At 39.0% G+C, this 17,258-nt stretch overlaps 1 protein-coding gene across 1 annotated transcript; it reads left to right on the forward strand.

The window, feature by feature from the left end:
* Positions 1-2,642: 2,642 nt before the first annotated feature.
* Positions 2,643-15,155, forward strand: LOC133533935 (complement decay-accelerating factor, GPI-anchored-like; the record flags this gene model as incomplete). Its single annotated transcript, XM_061873023.1, has 7 exons — positions 2,643-2,802; positions 3,651-3,830; positions 4,359-4,538; positions 5,072-5,346; positions 6,725-6,915; positions 8,627-8,629; positions 13,882-15,155. Coding segments are annotated over 7 exons (1,320 nt in total), but the record flags the coding sequence as incomplete, so codon positions are not given.
* Positions 15,156-17,258: the final 2,103 nt, after the last annotated feature.

Here is a 17,258-nt window from a genome sequence, read left to right on the forward strand (position 1 = left end):
ATTGATTTTTATATTATAAGTGCAACCTACACCCTGAGACAATTCTCACTAAAATTTATGAACTAATAATATTTAAGTGGCATTGTCCTCGGATTGAGGTAAAATAGGATTGGTACACTGACGATAATATTAGTAATTACAGTGCTGACAAGATTTAAACATACAACATTCAAAAAGCGAAACAAGGGACTACACATGTATACGAGTAATGATAAATTTAAGAAGTGTTTCGGCGGTTCCGGGGCAACTTGCCGAATCCTACGCCGAGTCAGACGACGCTAGGAGCCACGCCGGTACGTCGTCTAAATCCAATGTTTAATGTTAATTCTTATATATTTTTTATTTTTATGTTTTGTAGTTCGCATTGATTTGGTAGTAATACTGTAATGCTGTGTAACTAATTTTAAATATATAATAAATAAAAAATCTTCAGCAAATATTTAATGCATCTGAAAGTTCGAATCGGACCGTCACATTTAGTGCTAACTGTATGAGCTCGCAATAAACACTAATCTTTTTTTTTTACTAATCAATGTGTAAACAGGCCCCAATATTAGGCCAGCGCCATTATCCGTATGCCACACTTACCCGTATTGACCTTACACATTTTCTTTGCATTGAGCGTAACTTAGATTTTATCGCGGGGCCCATATTCTAGTGACAATCCTTCGAATGCCACGCCTATCGTCATTGTGGACGTTGTAGGAAAGCATGAAGGTTAATATTTTGTCTTGGCGGTACTTGAGTTAATCTTACCTTATTCTCCCAGCACCTATAATCCTAACTATATTCCAGGAGCGACAGCAGCAGCCAATACTGGATGGGTGCCGTCCGAGACCCGCAGGACCCGAACAACTGGAAATGGGTGAACGGGAACGATGTGTCCGTCTCTTTCTGGAACAGCGTGCCGGCGGGGGGCGAGGGGTGCGCGCGGTTCGACGGCAGCAAGGGCTGGCTGTGGGCCGACACCGACTGCCACGCCAAGTTGAACTTTATCTGCCAGCACCGTAAGTTTATTTTACTTTAGGCTAAAGATATTGTATTTATGAAATCATTTCGTGAAAACAAACATATGAGCGCACTTTAAAATACTACGATTTTGGGTGTAATGTTTAAAGGCTTGAGAGGAAAGGGGACGGCCGCTTCTCCGTACAAACGTTGTCCCCATTTTCCTCCCTGGATTCTGACATGGATTTTTTTTACATAATTTAATGTATATTAACCATAGCTATGCCCCTTACTTTTTCGATTTTTTGATTATTGTATAAATGAGGAGCAAAAAACAAATTTCATACAATTTTTTAAATGCTCCTAACTCTTATAATAATTTAACATTCGAAAAAAATCTACCGTAGGAGCATAGCAGTGGTTGATATACAACGAATTGAGTCAAAATAGTTTCAATTATGTTAATATCCAGAGAAGAAAATGAGGTCTACGTTTGTATGAAAAAGCTATTTTTATTTACTAATTGGCTGTGCCAAAGTAAAAGTGGATTTTCATGCATTCACAGATAAAACTAAAATAGTTTTTACGACAATTTATCAGTAATTAATCTTTTGTATGCACAATAAACACAGGACCTTTTCTATCGGGCAATTTACTGTTTGTCATAAATCGAAAATGCTTTACTATAATACATCTTTTGTTTATGGCGTTATTCTATTTGCTAGCGAATATTCTATTTCTTATGCTGCGTTTGCGATTTTGCGATTTTTGTTTTTTAATTTAATTGGCATTTTTAATAATTATTATTAATTGTTTATGTTTTTACTCTATATGTAACCACAGAAAAAATTAAAGTACTAGTGTATGACTAAATAAATATTATGTTAAAAAAACATACGGCGTACAGTAGGTACATGGCCGATGGGGGCACAGCAAAGTGTGAGGGTGTCATCGTAATAGTTATATTTTCAATTTGCCAATTATAATGACCTCTTAAACTTGTCATTAAAAACCTATGTAGACCCTTTAAATACCTGTACACTCCTTTTTTGAAGAACTCCATACTGTAGACCCCCGGGAAAACCGCGGCAGGGAGCGCGTACCAGTCGAAGCGTCCACGGGAGGAAGTTCCTCTTAAACCGCACAGTACGCGACCATTTAGGTTCTAGGGTGTGAGGATGAACACCCTGCCGACGGCGGGCGGTGCGGTGATAGAAAGCGGCCGTTGGCATCATGTCAAACAATTCTTCAGAGCATAATTAACCCACTGTACAGGCGGTAGAACACACATAAGGAGGCAGTCTCAACATAATATTTACTGTCATATTCTAGTACTTGAATGTCATTTACTGGACTCGGTTTCCCTAGACTTCTCAATACCTAATATTAAACAAGGGTCCAAACTTATCCGACCGGTCTGGCCTAGTGGGTAGTGACCCTGCCTATGAAGCCGATAGTCCCGAGTTAAAATCCTGGTAAGGGCATTTATTTGTGTGATGAACACGGATATTTGTTCCTGAGTCATGGGTGTTTTCTATGTATTTAAGTATTTATAATTATATCGTTGTCTGGGTACCTACAACAGAAGCTTTATTGAGCTTACTGTGGGACTTAGTAAATTTGTGTAATAATGTCGTATAATATTTATTATTTATCTGTCAATAACCTCTTCCCCAGAGCCGAAGGCCTGCGGACGTCCAGAGCAGCCCCCCAACTCGACCATGAGCACCGAGTCCTTCGAGGTGGGCGCTGCGGTGCAGTACTCCTGCGACCCGGGGCACCTGCTGGTCGGGCCCACGGTCCGGACATGTCTGGACACCGGGTTCTATACGGAGTTCCCGCCCGTATGCAAACGTGAGTGAAACCGAAGAGAACATTTAGTAATAATACCTACTTAAAAGTTAGGTACCGAAGTTATTTTTTTTTATGGTAGAGGAGGCAAACGAGCAGACGGATCACCTGATGGTAAGCGATTATCGCCGCCAATGGACACCTGCAACACCAGAGGGGTTGTAAGTGCGTTGCCGGCCTTTAAGATGGGAGTACGCTCTTTTCTTGAAAAAAAAAAAAAAAAAAGGGGTTTGAAGGTTATGGCGCTTAGTTTAATGAGATTCTGAATTAACATGAGAAGTGAGATGGACATTAAAGTAATATATATCTAGAATTGTAATACAAGTAAAATTAGAGCGAGAAGAAGTTTTTACATAGGTAGAATACTGTTGGTTTTATGAACCTTGTCACCGAGCTAGAATGGTGTTCGTACTAGACTAGAGAAAATGTACTCAATCCGCCTAGATATACATTCGTGACACGCACACATTGAAACCGTCCGCCATTGCAGTGTCACAGCTGGTCGTCAGTGGCGCGGCCTCCGTCAAATTGTTCCTCTATGGAAAAAACGATAAAAATAAACGAACAGTCACTACATTTTAGCTACTCAAAACAGTAAAACTTAGACGTTTATGTACAGTTAAATTTACTGCTTTTTTCGATAGGCTCATATGGAACTGTTTAAAACATTAAACGTTAATGCCATTTCAATTCGGAGTATTACTCCAATGTTTTGACGCCAGAGTGCTGCACTAGCATCTTTCATAATATCGATATTTGGCCAAACCGCTATTCGTTACATCTCTAGACAGAGCTACCTAACGGACCTACCTATGGTTCCGAAGGTTTAGCAATGCCATTTTACGTTCCAGGAATCGAATGCGGCTACCCAGCTGAGATCGCGCACGGCACGTACACGCTTCTGAACGACTCCGTGTCGTACCTGTCCCACGTGCAGTACGAGTGCACCGAGGGCCACGAGATGGTGGGCAGGTCACGACTCGTCTGCGATATCGACGAGAGATGGAATGGGCCCCCGCCGCGGTGCGACGGTACGTTATTAGTTGTGTAGGCAGGTCACGTCCAGAGAGCCTACAGCAAACCACGTTTGATGTCTTGCCTCTCTGTCGCACTTGTAAATTCGTATGTAAGTGTGACAGGAAGGCAACAAGTCGAACGTGGTTCGCGGTAAGGCCCTCAGGAATCGAATGCGGCTACCCAGCTGAGATCGCGCACGGCTCGTACACGCTCTATAACTACTCTGTGTCGTACCTGTTGCACGTGCAGTACGTTTGCACAGATATAGTGCATAATTGTTTTCCATCGTATTTTCTCGAAAACTTTCGTATGCTACTTCAATCAACCTCCGTACTTTTTGTGCCGAGACTGACTGAAATAGCAAGACACGTTCGTACGTTGCCGTGCAAATACGATGGAAAATAATTATGCACTACATCTGTACCGAGGGCTACGAGATGGGGGGCAGATCAGGGCTCGTCTGGCGATATAGAAGAGAGGTGGAATGAACGCAATTGACGAAATTCTATTTTCGCGGTTATAGCCCTGTTCTTCATTTACAGTTGTCCACTGCGAGCCCCCGGCGCAGGTCCCCAACGGGCGCGTGACGCTGTCCCACAACGCGTCCGTGTTCGGCGCCGTCGCGGAGTACGCGTGTGTCCGCGGGCACCGCCTCGTCGGCGCCCGGCGCGCGAGCTGTCTAGCGAGCGGCGTTTGGGACCAGCAGCCGCCTAAATGTCAACGTAAGTAAAAAAAAAATTAATATTCTGTAACTTAAAGTAAACAGTTCAATATCCATGCTGGTGCCTGTATTTAAGTATTCAAGATACCTGTATTAAGAGACAACCGCTCTTCCACAAAAAGTGAGTACTAAATAATAAGGTGTTTTCAAAATTTTTGAAACGGTTGTAATACGTTCTATATTAACCAAACGTATGTCCTAAAATTCAACTTTTACGCTAAAAAGGCCTTAAATATGTTAAATTAACAAAATATCTTTAGATGGATGCTATCGCGCACCAAACGCTCTTTGAAAAAAGTGTGACGTCACAGTTTACGGTTTTACACAACTATGTACATACATACGTAACACCAAGGTCTGTTCACACACATTTACCTATATGCACACATACACAGCTTGCCCATTACCAAAATGGCGACGCTTGAGTATTCTCTAAAGTCTTCTCGATGGGCATTTAAATCTTGCACCCTAAAAACCAACATTTATCCTCCAAACAATACGTCCGTAATATTTGTGTTATTATTCATCCCACAGCCGAGGAGCGCTCAACAACGACCACCACAACGCTCCCTCCCCCCACCACGGCCGCCCCCACCACCCGCGTCACGTCGCGCGCGCCGCCGACGCGGCCGCGCTCCACGCCGCGCCCCGCGCCGACTCCGTTCGTCACGCCGGAGACGCGCCGTCCCCGCCCAAAGACCACGGAACGGCCGACCACGAGATATGAAACGAGGGTCACGGACGCGCAGGAGTCGCCGACCAGCCATGTGCCGCATATTATTGTGGCCAGTCATCCTAGGGAGAACCAAGTAAGTACACAAGGTGTACAGTCGAGTTTTTCACCTTAATCTATTGCAATAAGGTGTAAAATGTATACCTACATATTTATGACCTCGACTGTAACAAAAATATTGGGGATCCGTTCACAATTAAGGCGTTATTAGAGTGACAGAGAAAGACGCCCGCAATTTGCGCACTTCGGTGTTCGCGGTATTGTGTTCTGATTAGGAAAAAGAAAAAAAAATGTTTTTTTTTTTTTTTTTTTTTAATATTATTTATTTTATAAGCCATACATCTTAAGATTAAGTCGGCTTAAAAATAGTAACATTGATACTTAAACTTTAGGTGTTACTTAAAACATTAGGGTTACTACTTAAGGAGTATTTTTATAATATTCAAAACTAAACAAAGTTACTTAAACTTTAGATGTTACTTAAATAATTGGGATTACTATTTAAGGAGAGTTTTTATAATATTCGAATCTAAGGTCCAATGACTGTATGATGAAACTTAAAAATCTACCACTATATTCGGCAGTGAACCCTGAGCTTTTTGTCGCCAAATTTTTATTTTTCTGTTCGTCTACTGTAATGGTTGAATTAAGACTTCCAGAATACCAAACTGAAATATAGTTTTCACTATGGGTTCCTGACTCAACTATAATATTCATAAGCAAACGTTGTAGTCAACTATAATGAATTTGACCAATCACGTGTCGCCGCGGTAGATAGGACGAAACAAAACGATAGCTCAAATCATTATGTATTTTAAGTTCTATAGTAACAACTATTGCTTCATAGGTTAGAACGCGTATGTGGAACCCTTAAAAAAGCAATATCCATAGATTACGAAGACCGCTTTTCGTTTTATGTTAGTCTCTACAGGCTACTGTGGCCAAAATCGAGAAAAAAAAACTGTTCAAAAATTGAATTTAGTAAGGAGTAAGTACCAGGCCCTCATGAGTTACGAGAAGGTGTCGTTAACCAGCCCGCCGGGCGTGTATAAAGGTATTATGGCTGCTCGCGTATTTTAGCTGTATGTTTGTTTTCCTATATACAGTAAGTATTACGTTAGGTAATTTTAGTATTGTTTACAATAATCATATAATCAAGCTTTTCAATCTCGTACACTCAGTTGGCTGAAAGCTTCGTCGGTTGACTGAAAGCTCTTCATTATATCCCGATTGTATAAAATACTATTTTTCCATGGGGTGTTTCAAGTCAGCCAACCTTCCATACAAAGGCCTACCCCGTAAAAAAAAACAATTTCGTTGACATATGATTTTTTTTTGCAGAATATTATCTTAAAAAGGTATTAAAAAAAATATAAATAAGTAAATCTTTTAATTTTGAATCTTAATCATGTCATTGAATTTATTTTTATGAAACACCTGTAACGTCTCCTCAGATTCTCGGCAGCGGTAACAACATCCGCGCCGAGCAAACCCCCCGTGTCAACGTGCCCCAATCAGTGGACGGCGAACGGCGGGAGACTGTCGGCGCGCGCCTCAACCTCGGCGCCGTGGTCGCGCTCGGCGCGTTCGGCGCGATCGTCTTCCTCGTAGCGATCATCACTACCATCGTCATATTGGTGCGGAGGTGAGTTTCAACGGAGTCGGCGTGAGTTGATTTCGAACTGTATGTTGTAGAGGTTGAATCACAGTTTGAATTGAGTGGCTCCACCTGTAAAAGAAGCGCGAGCATGACCTGAATTCCGAAACCCGGAGCAAGTAACAATTATAATATTGTTTTATTATGAATTGCTTAAACGATCATATTATTCATGTGAAAGGCCAGCGATGATCATGGTATTGAGATTCACTCTACCAGTATTTTTAATATAGAATTAGTATATATGCATAATATAAAAAAAAACTATTTATGTAGAGCTTTGTGATTCAATCTCTACAGTGGTAAATAAGTGATAGAAAAAACATAACTAGTCCCCTGCCGCGTCTGTCTGTGTGTATGTATGTTTGCGATAAATTCGAAAACTATTGCACGGATTTTCATGCAGTTTTCACCAATCAATAGAGTGATGCATGAGGAAGGTTTAGGTGTATAATTTGTTTGTGTAGCCAGTGCGAAGCCGGGGAATGTCCCTAGTTAAATATAGTAAATAAATGTATGTTATTCTAGTAGATATTTGTCAGTGTTGGAAAAAATATATACACACTTACGTTATAGCTACACACACAGAAAAACAAAAATTAAGTTACTGGTATAATTACTTAATACTTGTTTCTGTAGATGTAGGTATGTACCAAAAATGTGAGCATGAGTTTCATCAATATTCGTAACTTTTGGTAGTAAATCGAATTCTGTGTGTGTACAGTCAGCATCAAAAGTAGCGGATGAAACAACGTGCCAAAAGTATCTGATATTCCGGATAACTTTTCCAAATATAGATAAATTGTTAAAATTTGCGCTCAAAAGTATATCTTTTACAGTCTTAGTTGTTCTATATTAAAGACGACACTTTTTGTTAAGCTATTACAGAATGGTAGATACTTATGAAACGTTATTTGATCCGCTACTTTTGCTTATGCTGACTGTACGACCAAAGCGAAAGCAATAGCATAAAAATAGGCATAGGCAGCGTCACTACCAACCAACAAGGCTAGAATACCGTTTCGGTGTTTAGATATTTTATCGGTTACGGCGTGGTGAGTGCAACGTGGCAAAGTGTTTTGTACCCACACTAAGTTGAACATAAAATATAATCAGATTAGATTAGATCAATTTTATTTTTATTGAAAATTGCATGGTATTTTACAAATGTCACAATGTATCTAAACAGCGTGAATTCACAAAAAGATCGCCGTAATGAAAAATATAATAATTAAAAATAACACTATCTGATAATCATAAACAGACCGGGCAGTAAGGTACGAGTATATCTAGTGATTAGGAATAAAGGGAAATGCTTGGAACACATTTGAGGACTCCGTAAATTTGTTTGGACTAGTTATTTTATTTAACTTTATTGGGTAAATGGGAAATTGCATATCGTGGCTTGGAATCTAGCACGAGATCCAAAACAACACAGACAGCATGCACACAGCATGCTTTACAAGTAAGCGCAAATGTTACAAATGATTGAACACCATATCAACAAATAAAATAACTATCTAAACATTACACTATAACAGAGTTTACTTTACATTATTAAGATTTAACATCGCAAATGAGACAAACCCAAGTCAAAGCTGATGTCATCTGTCAGTGAGAGGAGAGAAGGATGTCGGCCAAGCATTTCTTAAACCTAGCAATGTGGGGGTCAAAATCACCGGCAATGATCACCGGCTAGTAGGTCATTATATTGGCGACACATTCTTGTAATTGGATTATATATATTATTATATTAATATATTATAGAACATTATTACACAAATTGAGTAAGTCCCACAGTAAGCTCAATAAGGCTTGTGTTGAGGGTACTTAGACAACGATATATATAAATTTTATATATTTATAAATACTTAAATACATAGAAAACACCCATGACTCAGGAACAAATATCCATGCCCAACACACGAATAAATGCCCTTACCAGGATTTGAACCCGGAACCATCGGCTTCGTAGGCAGGGTCACTATCCACTAGGCCAAACTGGTCGTCAAAATAATTATAGAATGAAGTATTGCTTTTGTATACTGTAAGAGCGAAAAGTTGTAAGTTAGGAGGGGAACATATAAAAAAGAACATATTGCGATTTCAGGGTTTGTTCCACAGCAAAAGTTACTCAGTATGACTCAAACATTAATGGGTCTCTTTCTTTGCCTTTCGTTCTGTTCCATAGGGACCGTGCACGTTGGAGGGTCTGCCATCTTGTGGTCGGAATCGGAATTATATACATGTACATTTACACGTCACGTGTTTTCTTGTGCATAGTAGGTTCTGCCATCTTGTGGGCTACATCGGAACAATAAACATCACATTTACGCCTCGCGCCAAAAATCTGACGGCTCCTGTGCTGCCTCCTACAGTTCATGCACTTTTCCTATATTGTATATAACTGGGTGACCCAGCAAAATTTGTTATATAATGTCAAGAAATACAATATTACAATCAATGTAAGATAAAATTCCAATGTCAGCTTTAGAAAATTGAACCTACTACTAGCATTTTCAGAAAGTATCATGTGAGGTTTAATTGTGAGTCTAGCGGGATGCAAGAACGCTTCAATGATCTGACAATTCACTCATTTCCTTCCTGACTCGTCTTCATAATCTAAAGACATTTATTATTATTGGGGTTTCGGGCCTTTGATGCCACGTCGACCAGGTAGTGATCTATTGTGACAGCCCTTTAAAGTTCATTACTGATGCCCGTTGAATCCAGGAAATTCCAGATTCTTTGGGCCGTAATGTTCTGTACCTCATAGGGTTGCAATACGTGCCGCCCTAAGTGGGTACTTCTTTTTGACATTAGTGGTCCACAGGAGCAGAGAATGTGCATTGCAGTCTCCTCTGACTCATGGCAGAACCTGCATGTCGCGTCTTGTTTCTTCCCAATTTGAAACATGTGTTTGTTCAACTTACAGTGTCCAGTCAATATTCTGGTCACCGCGCAGGTTTTATGTCTTTTGAGCTCTAAGAGCTCCTTAGCAAATTTGTTGTTGAACCCTTTGATTAGAGCTTTCGAGTGTTCTTGTCCTTTGACGAATTTCCACCAATCGATTGCTCTTGTTTTTTCTAAGTTGCTGAGCAGAGAATATGCATCCCGTTTTGTGATTCCACAGAACGGTTCTGGGCCGACCAGGGATCTAAAGACATATATACTGATATACTGTGTAGGCGAACAGCATAAAATTTCAAGTAATTTACTATATCTTAAAATGAACTTTTAAAACACCTTTTACGATTTCCTTATCTTTTTGTTTCTTACGATTCTGTTGGTGACGATCAGCCCGTCTAATAATTGGGACTTTTTTTTCTGTATTTAAACTGAAGGAATTTAAATAGCTACTTACCTACTATAGACATTAAATCGTATACTCGCATTATACATTCGCTAGATCTATAAGATAGGCGTCGCAAATTTCACCAAAAACTGAGAGAAATAATTGTAGTTATGTTCTATTCATATAGATGGCATTACTTATTTATTATAATGTCCTTTTAACATTGCCCGTACTTATTAAAACGATCATCATTGATTGACTTTCTGGACCGCCGTCATAAATACAATGAGACTCGAGGCGTTGTGTCGATGAATAATATTTTTGATGAATTTATTCTGACGATATTAATATTATAACTTTGCCCACCAGGTTAATATGAATTATAATACTACAGTATAACTTCTCAAACGTAGGAGACGTACCACCACATAACCACATAATGCCATCTAACGACGCATTCCCACAAATTGTGAGAAATAGGTATATCATTATAGGTATCATACGAGATTGAGCGAGTCATACATTTAGTTTGGTATTTTTCATATGGGACGCCTAATATATTAAATGCGATAATTTCGCTAGGTGACAAATAAGTATATCATAGATATGAATTCCGTATTTCGTTTTAAAATCAATAGCATAATTCTATGTGTGTGTGCTTACCTACTGATTTTAGCGCTACCGAAGATATGTCTTTGATGATTACAGTGTTTAGGCATGACTCCACCAGTGTGCAGCACAAGCATTTTTGTATTGAATATGCTTGTGCCGCAGCGCAGCAAACTAACGGAATCCCGCTTTTAAACCTACCTAACCACCCAGTAATCTAAAACTAGAACTTGTCACTTATGGTTTGCGACAATAACTACCGTATACATTCCTCACTGGTTATCGGTGACTTAGCAAATAGTTATAAAACAACACCATTTAGCGACATATACCTTAACTACGTCGGCCATTGGTTAGCGGCGGCGCGCGACGAACAGCGGCGCCGGCGCCGCGTTGGTGCTCGCTGCTGGCGCTCCCGTTCCCCGACCAGCAGGTTGGGCGGAGAGAGTTTGCGCGTGCGCACCGCCATGTGCGCGCAGGACGGTTCAGCAACCCGCTGTAGAGGTACATACTGAGCTACTGGCGTGGCGGGGTCTCAGAGAGTTAATGATTGTAACGCCTTGGCCACGTAACGTTTACGTCAACGTTAGCGTTGAGCGTTGACGCACGGAACGTGCGTTCCGTGGCATTTGGGTGAAAGTTAAGTCTAAGAAAAATCTTGTCAGAGTTTGACAGATGACAGTTAAAAATCTCTTACTTAGAACGTTTTTATAATCGACCCTCTGTCGGGTGTCAAATTATGAATATGGGAAAGTAAAATATGTGCTTTTGTATGTTCATTTAATTATATAACAATTATTTAGGTAAATCTCAAAAATAATAAAACGGCTTTGATGTTATGAAGTACTCTCAACCAGCTGACTTCCTCTTTGATCAATACGCCGTCCAATATCGGAGCAGAATGTGCGAAAACGCTCCGTAAAGATAAAATTTTCAAATAAGTCAATGAATAATGTCGATATTATGTTTTGTGGTTACTGGATTGTCAAACGGCAACTTTGACCACCTGAGTGACGGCATATTACGTAGCTGGACAGCGCCATCTACATCAACTGTCAGATTCGAAGCAACATTTTTTTCTAAAATTTAAAAAATCTTCTACAATCACTAACTCTTTTCTCATAACTACTAAAGATGTTAAAGTACGGGAAAAGTGAGGAATCGTCTTACCAAAGGAATCAAAACTTTCTGTTACGGAACTTAAACTTAGTACGCGTCTTTGTATTCCTTTGTCGATGCTTAAATAATATGACCTATTTAGCGTATGATGGTTGCGTTTACGTCTTTGGAAAAAGCTACATATTCCTATAATCGTGTGAAGTATTTAGCACAATTATTTATTTCTCTGATTGCTTCGTACGATTGCCGCATCAGTGTATACATGTTTTTATTTTATTTTTAAATTAGTCCCAAATACATATCATCCCAAAAATATATTTACAAATTCCTCGTCTTTGCCCAACCTGGAAAGGTATCCAATATGATATGTAGACCTGATGTAATTAAATTTATTAAATGTTGTTGTCATTAAGCATTTGTGTCTTTATCTAGGACAGTAAACGCCCACCACACGTTCATACGCCAGTAGCTATAGCTGGGAGTCGCGTGACACGCCTAGTCAAGTTGTGGTTAATCGGTAGCTTATGGATCATTGCTGTCATTTTAAAATTTTCGTGCATAGTCAAACCAAGCGTTTGCAATGATAAAGTGTGAAAATATCATTGTAGATGTCAAAATTCTGAAAATATGATACGACAGTAGGTAAACATTTGAAAATTTGTCGCAACATGTTATTTTAAAAGTATGCCCTATTAGTTTAATACATATATTGTTAAAAATACTTCAGTACTCATCTAGCTAACACAAGGAAAAAACTGAAAAGACAAGTCTTCAATACAAATACAGCAAATTTTAGTACCTTTACTTTACCTAAAATTTATTCAATAGCTTTGGTGATTCATAAGTTACCGTGGAATTCGGCCCGTCGCCAATTTCGGCAACTCAGCGACGACACGGCAAGTGATAAAATGCCACTTTGACTACCGTGATAGAGGCCAATTTTGCCCAGCAGAAAGAAAGTTTAATGTCGCTCTTTTGTCGCCGTTGCGTCGCTTGAATCAACGACGTGCCTTTCGCTAGGTTTACAGTGTGTAAGGTTGACATGGTGGCTGATTTTGACAAACAGAAGCACTCCCAATGTAAAGAAAAAGGTAAAGAAATCGTTTTTAACTATAAGAGTTATCTAATTACCAGTAGCAAGGCATCGATATTTACTATTAGTGCAGGGAAGCGCTGACGTAGGAATTCAAGCATAATCTATAAATTTATCGCAGTCGATATGATAAAAAATAGAAACGATGTCGTGCGTTCGGACTAGGTAATCTGTGCATTGGCGGTCACTTGAAACAACAGCGCTTTTACAAATACAAAAGCCATCATGTCATCCACTGCACACGCACAGACTAGCACCGCTCACACGCCATCTTGGAAATACTACACGTTTTATAGCTCACCGCAACACAAAATACGCAAAGGAAAATCACAAAAAGCACATGGTATCTAGCCACGGATTTACAACACGTATTTCATTTGTACATACATACGATTACGCACATTTTTGACACTTCTGCGTTCTTTTTAGAAACACCATGTATCGCACAAACGTTTCGAATGATCTACCTACACCAAACTTCGCATCGTAGCAACGTTTCGTTCTGTTTTATTCCTTAAAAGAATATTTCACAAAAACTTACTGATTCTTGTTAGATACTGTTGTTTAATCGCACATCTTTTGTTCTCATAAAATACTTAAAAATCTAAGGTTTTATTATGTGACTTCGGATGCTACAATACCGCCATGTTCAAATTACAAAAAAGAATCTACCATGGATGCAACAAACAAATGATTATGATTAGCTTTTACAGAAATAAGGTGGGTTAAATACAAATAAACAAACGTCACATATAAAAGTATTCTGGCTAAAACGGAGCATCCGCAGTCATGTCTTAAAACCAATCCTTCCCCTTCTAATCCACACTTCTCCTTGCAGAAAGCACCACGACGGCAAACGCTACCGCCACCACGTGTCCCCCGACTGCAACACGGTCGCCTCCCTCGACTCCTCGTCCTCGGAGTCCCGTTCGGGCCTGAACAGGTACTACAGGCAAGCTTGGGAGGAGCTCCACGAAGCAACCGGCGCTAAAGGTAGAAGACACGACAGGGAAGCGCCGAAAGACGGGTCGGAACTTGTCGTGTCAGACGTCTACCCAGCCCCGAGGGACAAGAGGAGACATCATCATCACCACCATCATCGCCAGCCGAGGCATCCGGATTGGCATTCGCCGCATCGTCCACAGCACAATCATAAGCCTAGGTATTAACTAGCTGTTGTAAAAATCATTTCAGTCTGACGTTTTTTTCGCTAGTGTGTTGTGCATAAAACAGTCACATTTTGCAGTGTATGTATATGTTATTTTCATTAATATGCAGTACTCATAGAACTTTTTTAGATTGACTGATGATAGAATGATCAGTTTCTGATTTACGCTCGACAGAAAAAAATCACGAACATAAGCACTTTAAAAATGTATAACAAATTTTCCACAATAGCTAAAAATATGGAAATTGCTTGAAAAAAATCGTCAATATCATGTTTGATCACTTAATGATTACTTTTTTTAATATCATTAAAACATACAAAAAAATTAAAATTCATAAACATGGTATCCGCGGTCCCGAGCGCGCACAACCATCTCGCTCAGAGAGAGGGAGAGAAGAACACTGGACCTCAAGAAAATACGAAGGGCGCAATTTGCAGGTAAAATAAATACAGTTGTTTTTAACTATGATTTAATTTAACGCAACTTTGCCCGGTCACTTGAGTATCTACATTCCACCAAGTGCAAAGTTAGACGTTGTTATAACACTCAGTGAAATGCGAGGTTGAAATTATTCACCTAAACTATGACTGAAATGGTTGTTAGACACCGTAATTTAAATATTGCTTCCATTGGGTCGAAATGGCGTTAGATTGTAGATGATGAACGTAGGTATGAAATGTCAGAAGTCCTTTGTTGGCTGGATAAAATAAAATATCAGGTTAACAAAGCGCAGTGTGACGAACAGTAGGATGACACGACTTTGTACAAAGCTCGTCTGTTAATAATTACATAGTACAGCTTCGTGTAGGTAGCGAAAACGTAGTCGTCTCGTCGTCGTACCTATAAATGTATACATATCTATTTAAGTAACGGTTTTTCCTGTAGACATTTACGTAACTTTATATTTGTTTTCTTTTTATTACTCATCAGAACGGCACATCTACCAAGCGAAATAAAATTATAAACTGAAATGAATGTCATATAAAACTAAGAAAAAGAAAAAGTTTAAGGTCTCCAGTGCCCCAGGCAGTGCACGGCGGCATAAGTCGATTTTTTCCAAGTAAGTACCTATATGCATTTACTGAAGGCTTATGACGCCCCCTGGCCACTCCTAAGGTAGAACAGTATGGTTCGACCTTCTAACTGAATTGACTCAGGTGATTCCGAGCTAGCGGGATAGATGGCGCTAATAACCATAATAGAATAGAATTAACTAAAGCAGAGCTAATTTGTATTCTTTATATTTCGGATAATTAACTAGCACTATAGTTTGTATCTTTAGGTATTTAAAATAATGTAAACAAACTACAATTAGGTATTTTATTAGGCAAGAAAATTCTTCAAGTCAATTAAACTCGATGTGCCAATACTTACAGAAGTTTTACTACGATATATATCTTACTCGACGTAACAACGAAGCTGCTGTAACCGTGCTATTTTGTTAATAGGAAGGTATCGGGATGATAAATGATACGATTTCTGATTTCTGGAAAGGGAATTGAGATTATTATTTATTATTATAGATTTCATTATATACTTATATATAGCTGCATTACTCGTTTACTTATATGATTTAATGATAAAGGACAAGCTATAATTATTAAAAAAAAAAAACAGAAACGTCTGCGAACGAGTGAGTGAGTTGAGTGAGTTCAAGTCTCATCCAGAACAGTAATTTTTCCACTTATAAATTTATTCCAATCTATAGTTATTTATTAAACAGTCGATGCTTTGTACAGAGTCTAGTACTGAACCAAATAGCTATTTAAACAATTGTTATTTGTTAATTATGTTTAAACATTAATATAAGGGATTTAACGAACAATACTTTCTATAATATAATTATCAATAAATGATTTCATGACGTATACAACGAAGTAAGATATGAGACTGTCATTTTTATACATTTCAACTGTCATAATTCATAGTACTGTAGTATACATAGTGTCATTCACGAAGACGCGCGCCTTGACTCCCATTATCATGTTACTAAAGATTAGATTTGACAAATCTGCGAGTCATCGTGAATGGCACAAACTATAGGTATTTTACTTCACTTATGGAATCTACTTAATAATTACATTCTCTTCAGTAGTTGAATATATAATAGATTTAATTATATGTAATCGTTTATAGACACATGCAGTTGAGATCTATTAATTACTAGCTATTATTTTAGTAAAAAAACAAAGGAATAAGTACTAAGACGCATGTAAGTAGTGAATAATATTTACAGCTGCTCTAGTTTGACTGCTGAAGTATATAGCGCTATACAGCATCATACATTATGAAAGAAAGATACAAAGCAAAAATAATACATTATATTATGTAACATTTGTGACTTCAAAATATTACACGACTGTTATTAAAAAGCTTCTACAGACGTTGCAACGAATGGCATGCGAAATAAGATAATTGCTAGCTGAGTAAGATCAAAAAAGATCAAGAAAGAAAGATTAAATAAACTAGGCGAGCCGTCTCCACGTCATGTCAGGGTACTGCCAGATTCTTACTGCAGTGAGGGGCCCATTGCAGGTTACAAATATAAAGTAAGGCCCAGAAAAACTACGAGGTCCAGCGTTTCGCCATTGTGTTGATAGCTTCAGCTTTTCTCGCAGTGAACAGCGACATTTCGTCTTTTTCGCATTAAGAAGTAAGTTATTTGCTGTGAACCAGTCTAGTACCGCTTCCAAAGCTTCATTGTCATGGCTATAATCGCTCAAGTTTCAGCAAATAAGACTATTTCACATTTATGCTTTACAAGATTCGCGACATTTCCATCTTCACCACTTAGATCCAGTCCTCAACTGTGCCTTTCTCCAGAAACTTCCTACCTCACACTACTAAACTGTGGAATGAACTGTCGCTTGCGGTATTGCCGGACCGATACGACTATGGAGTGTGGAATTAAAAGGAGTGCAATCTCTTATGGTAGAACTGTTGCAAAAGTGTCCAGCTGTCAGCTATAAATAATAGTTCGAAATCTCTCCAGAGTAGCGCTGGAGTAGCTAAGAATCTAGGCGTTATTGACGGAGTGAAGTGCGCT

The sequence above is a fragment of the Cydia pomonella genome, unplaced genomic scaffold (genome assembly GCF_033807575.1).
Source record: "Cydia pomonella isolate Wapato2018A unplaced genomic scaffold, ilCydPomo1 PGA_scaffold_29, whole genome shotgun sequence".
Classification (NCBI taxonomy): domain Eukaryota; kingdom Metazoa; phylum Arthropoda; class Insecta; order Lepidoptera; family Tortricidae; genus Cydia; species Cydia pomonella.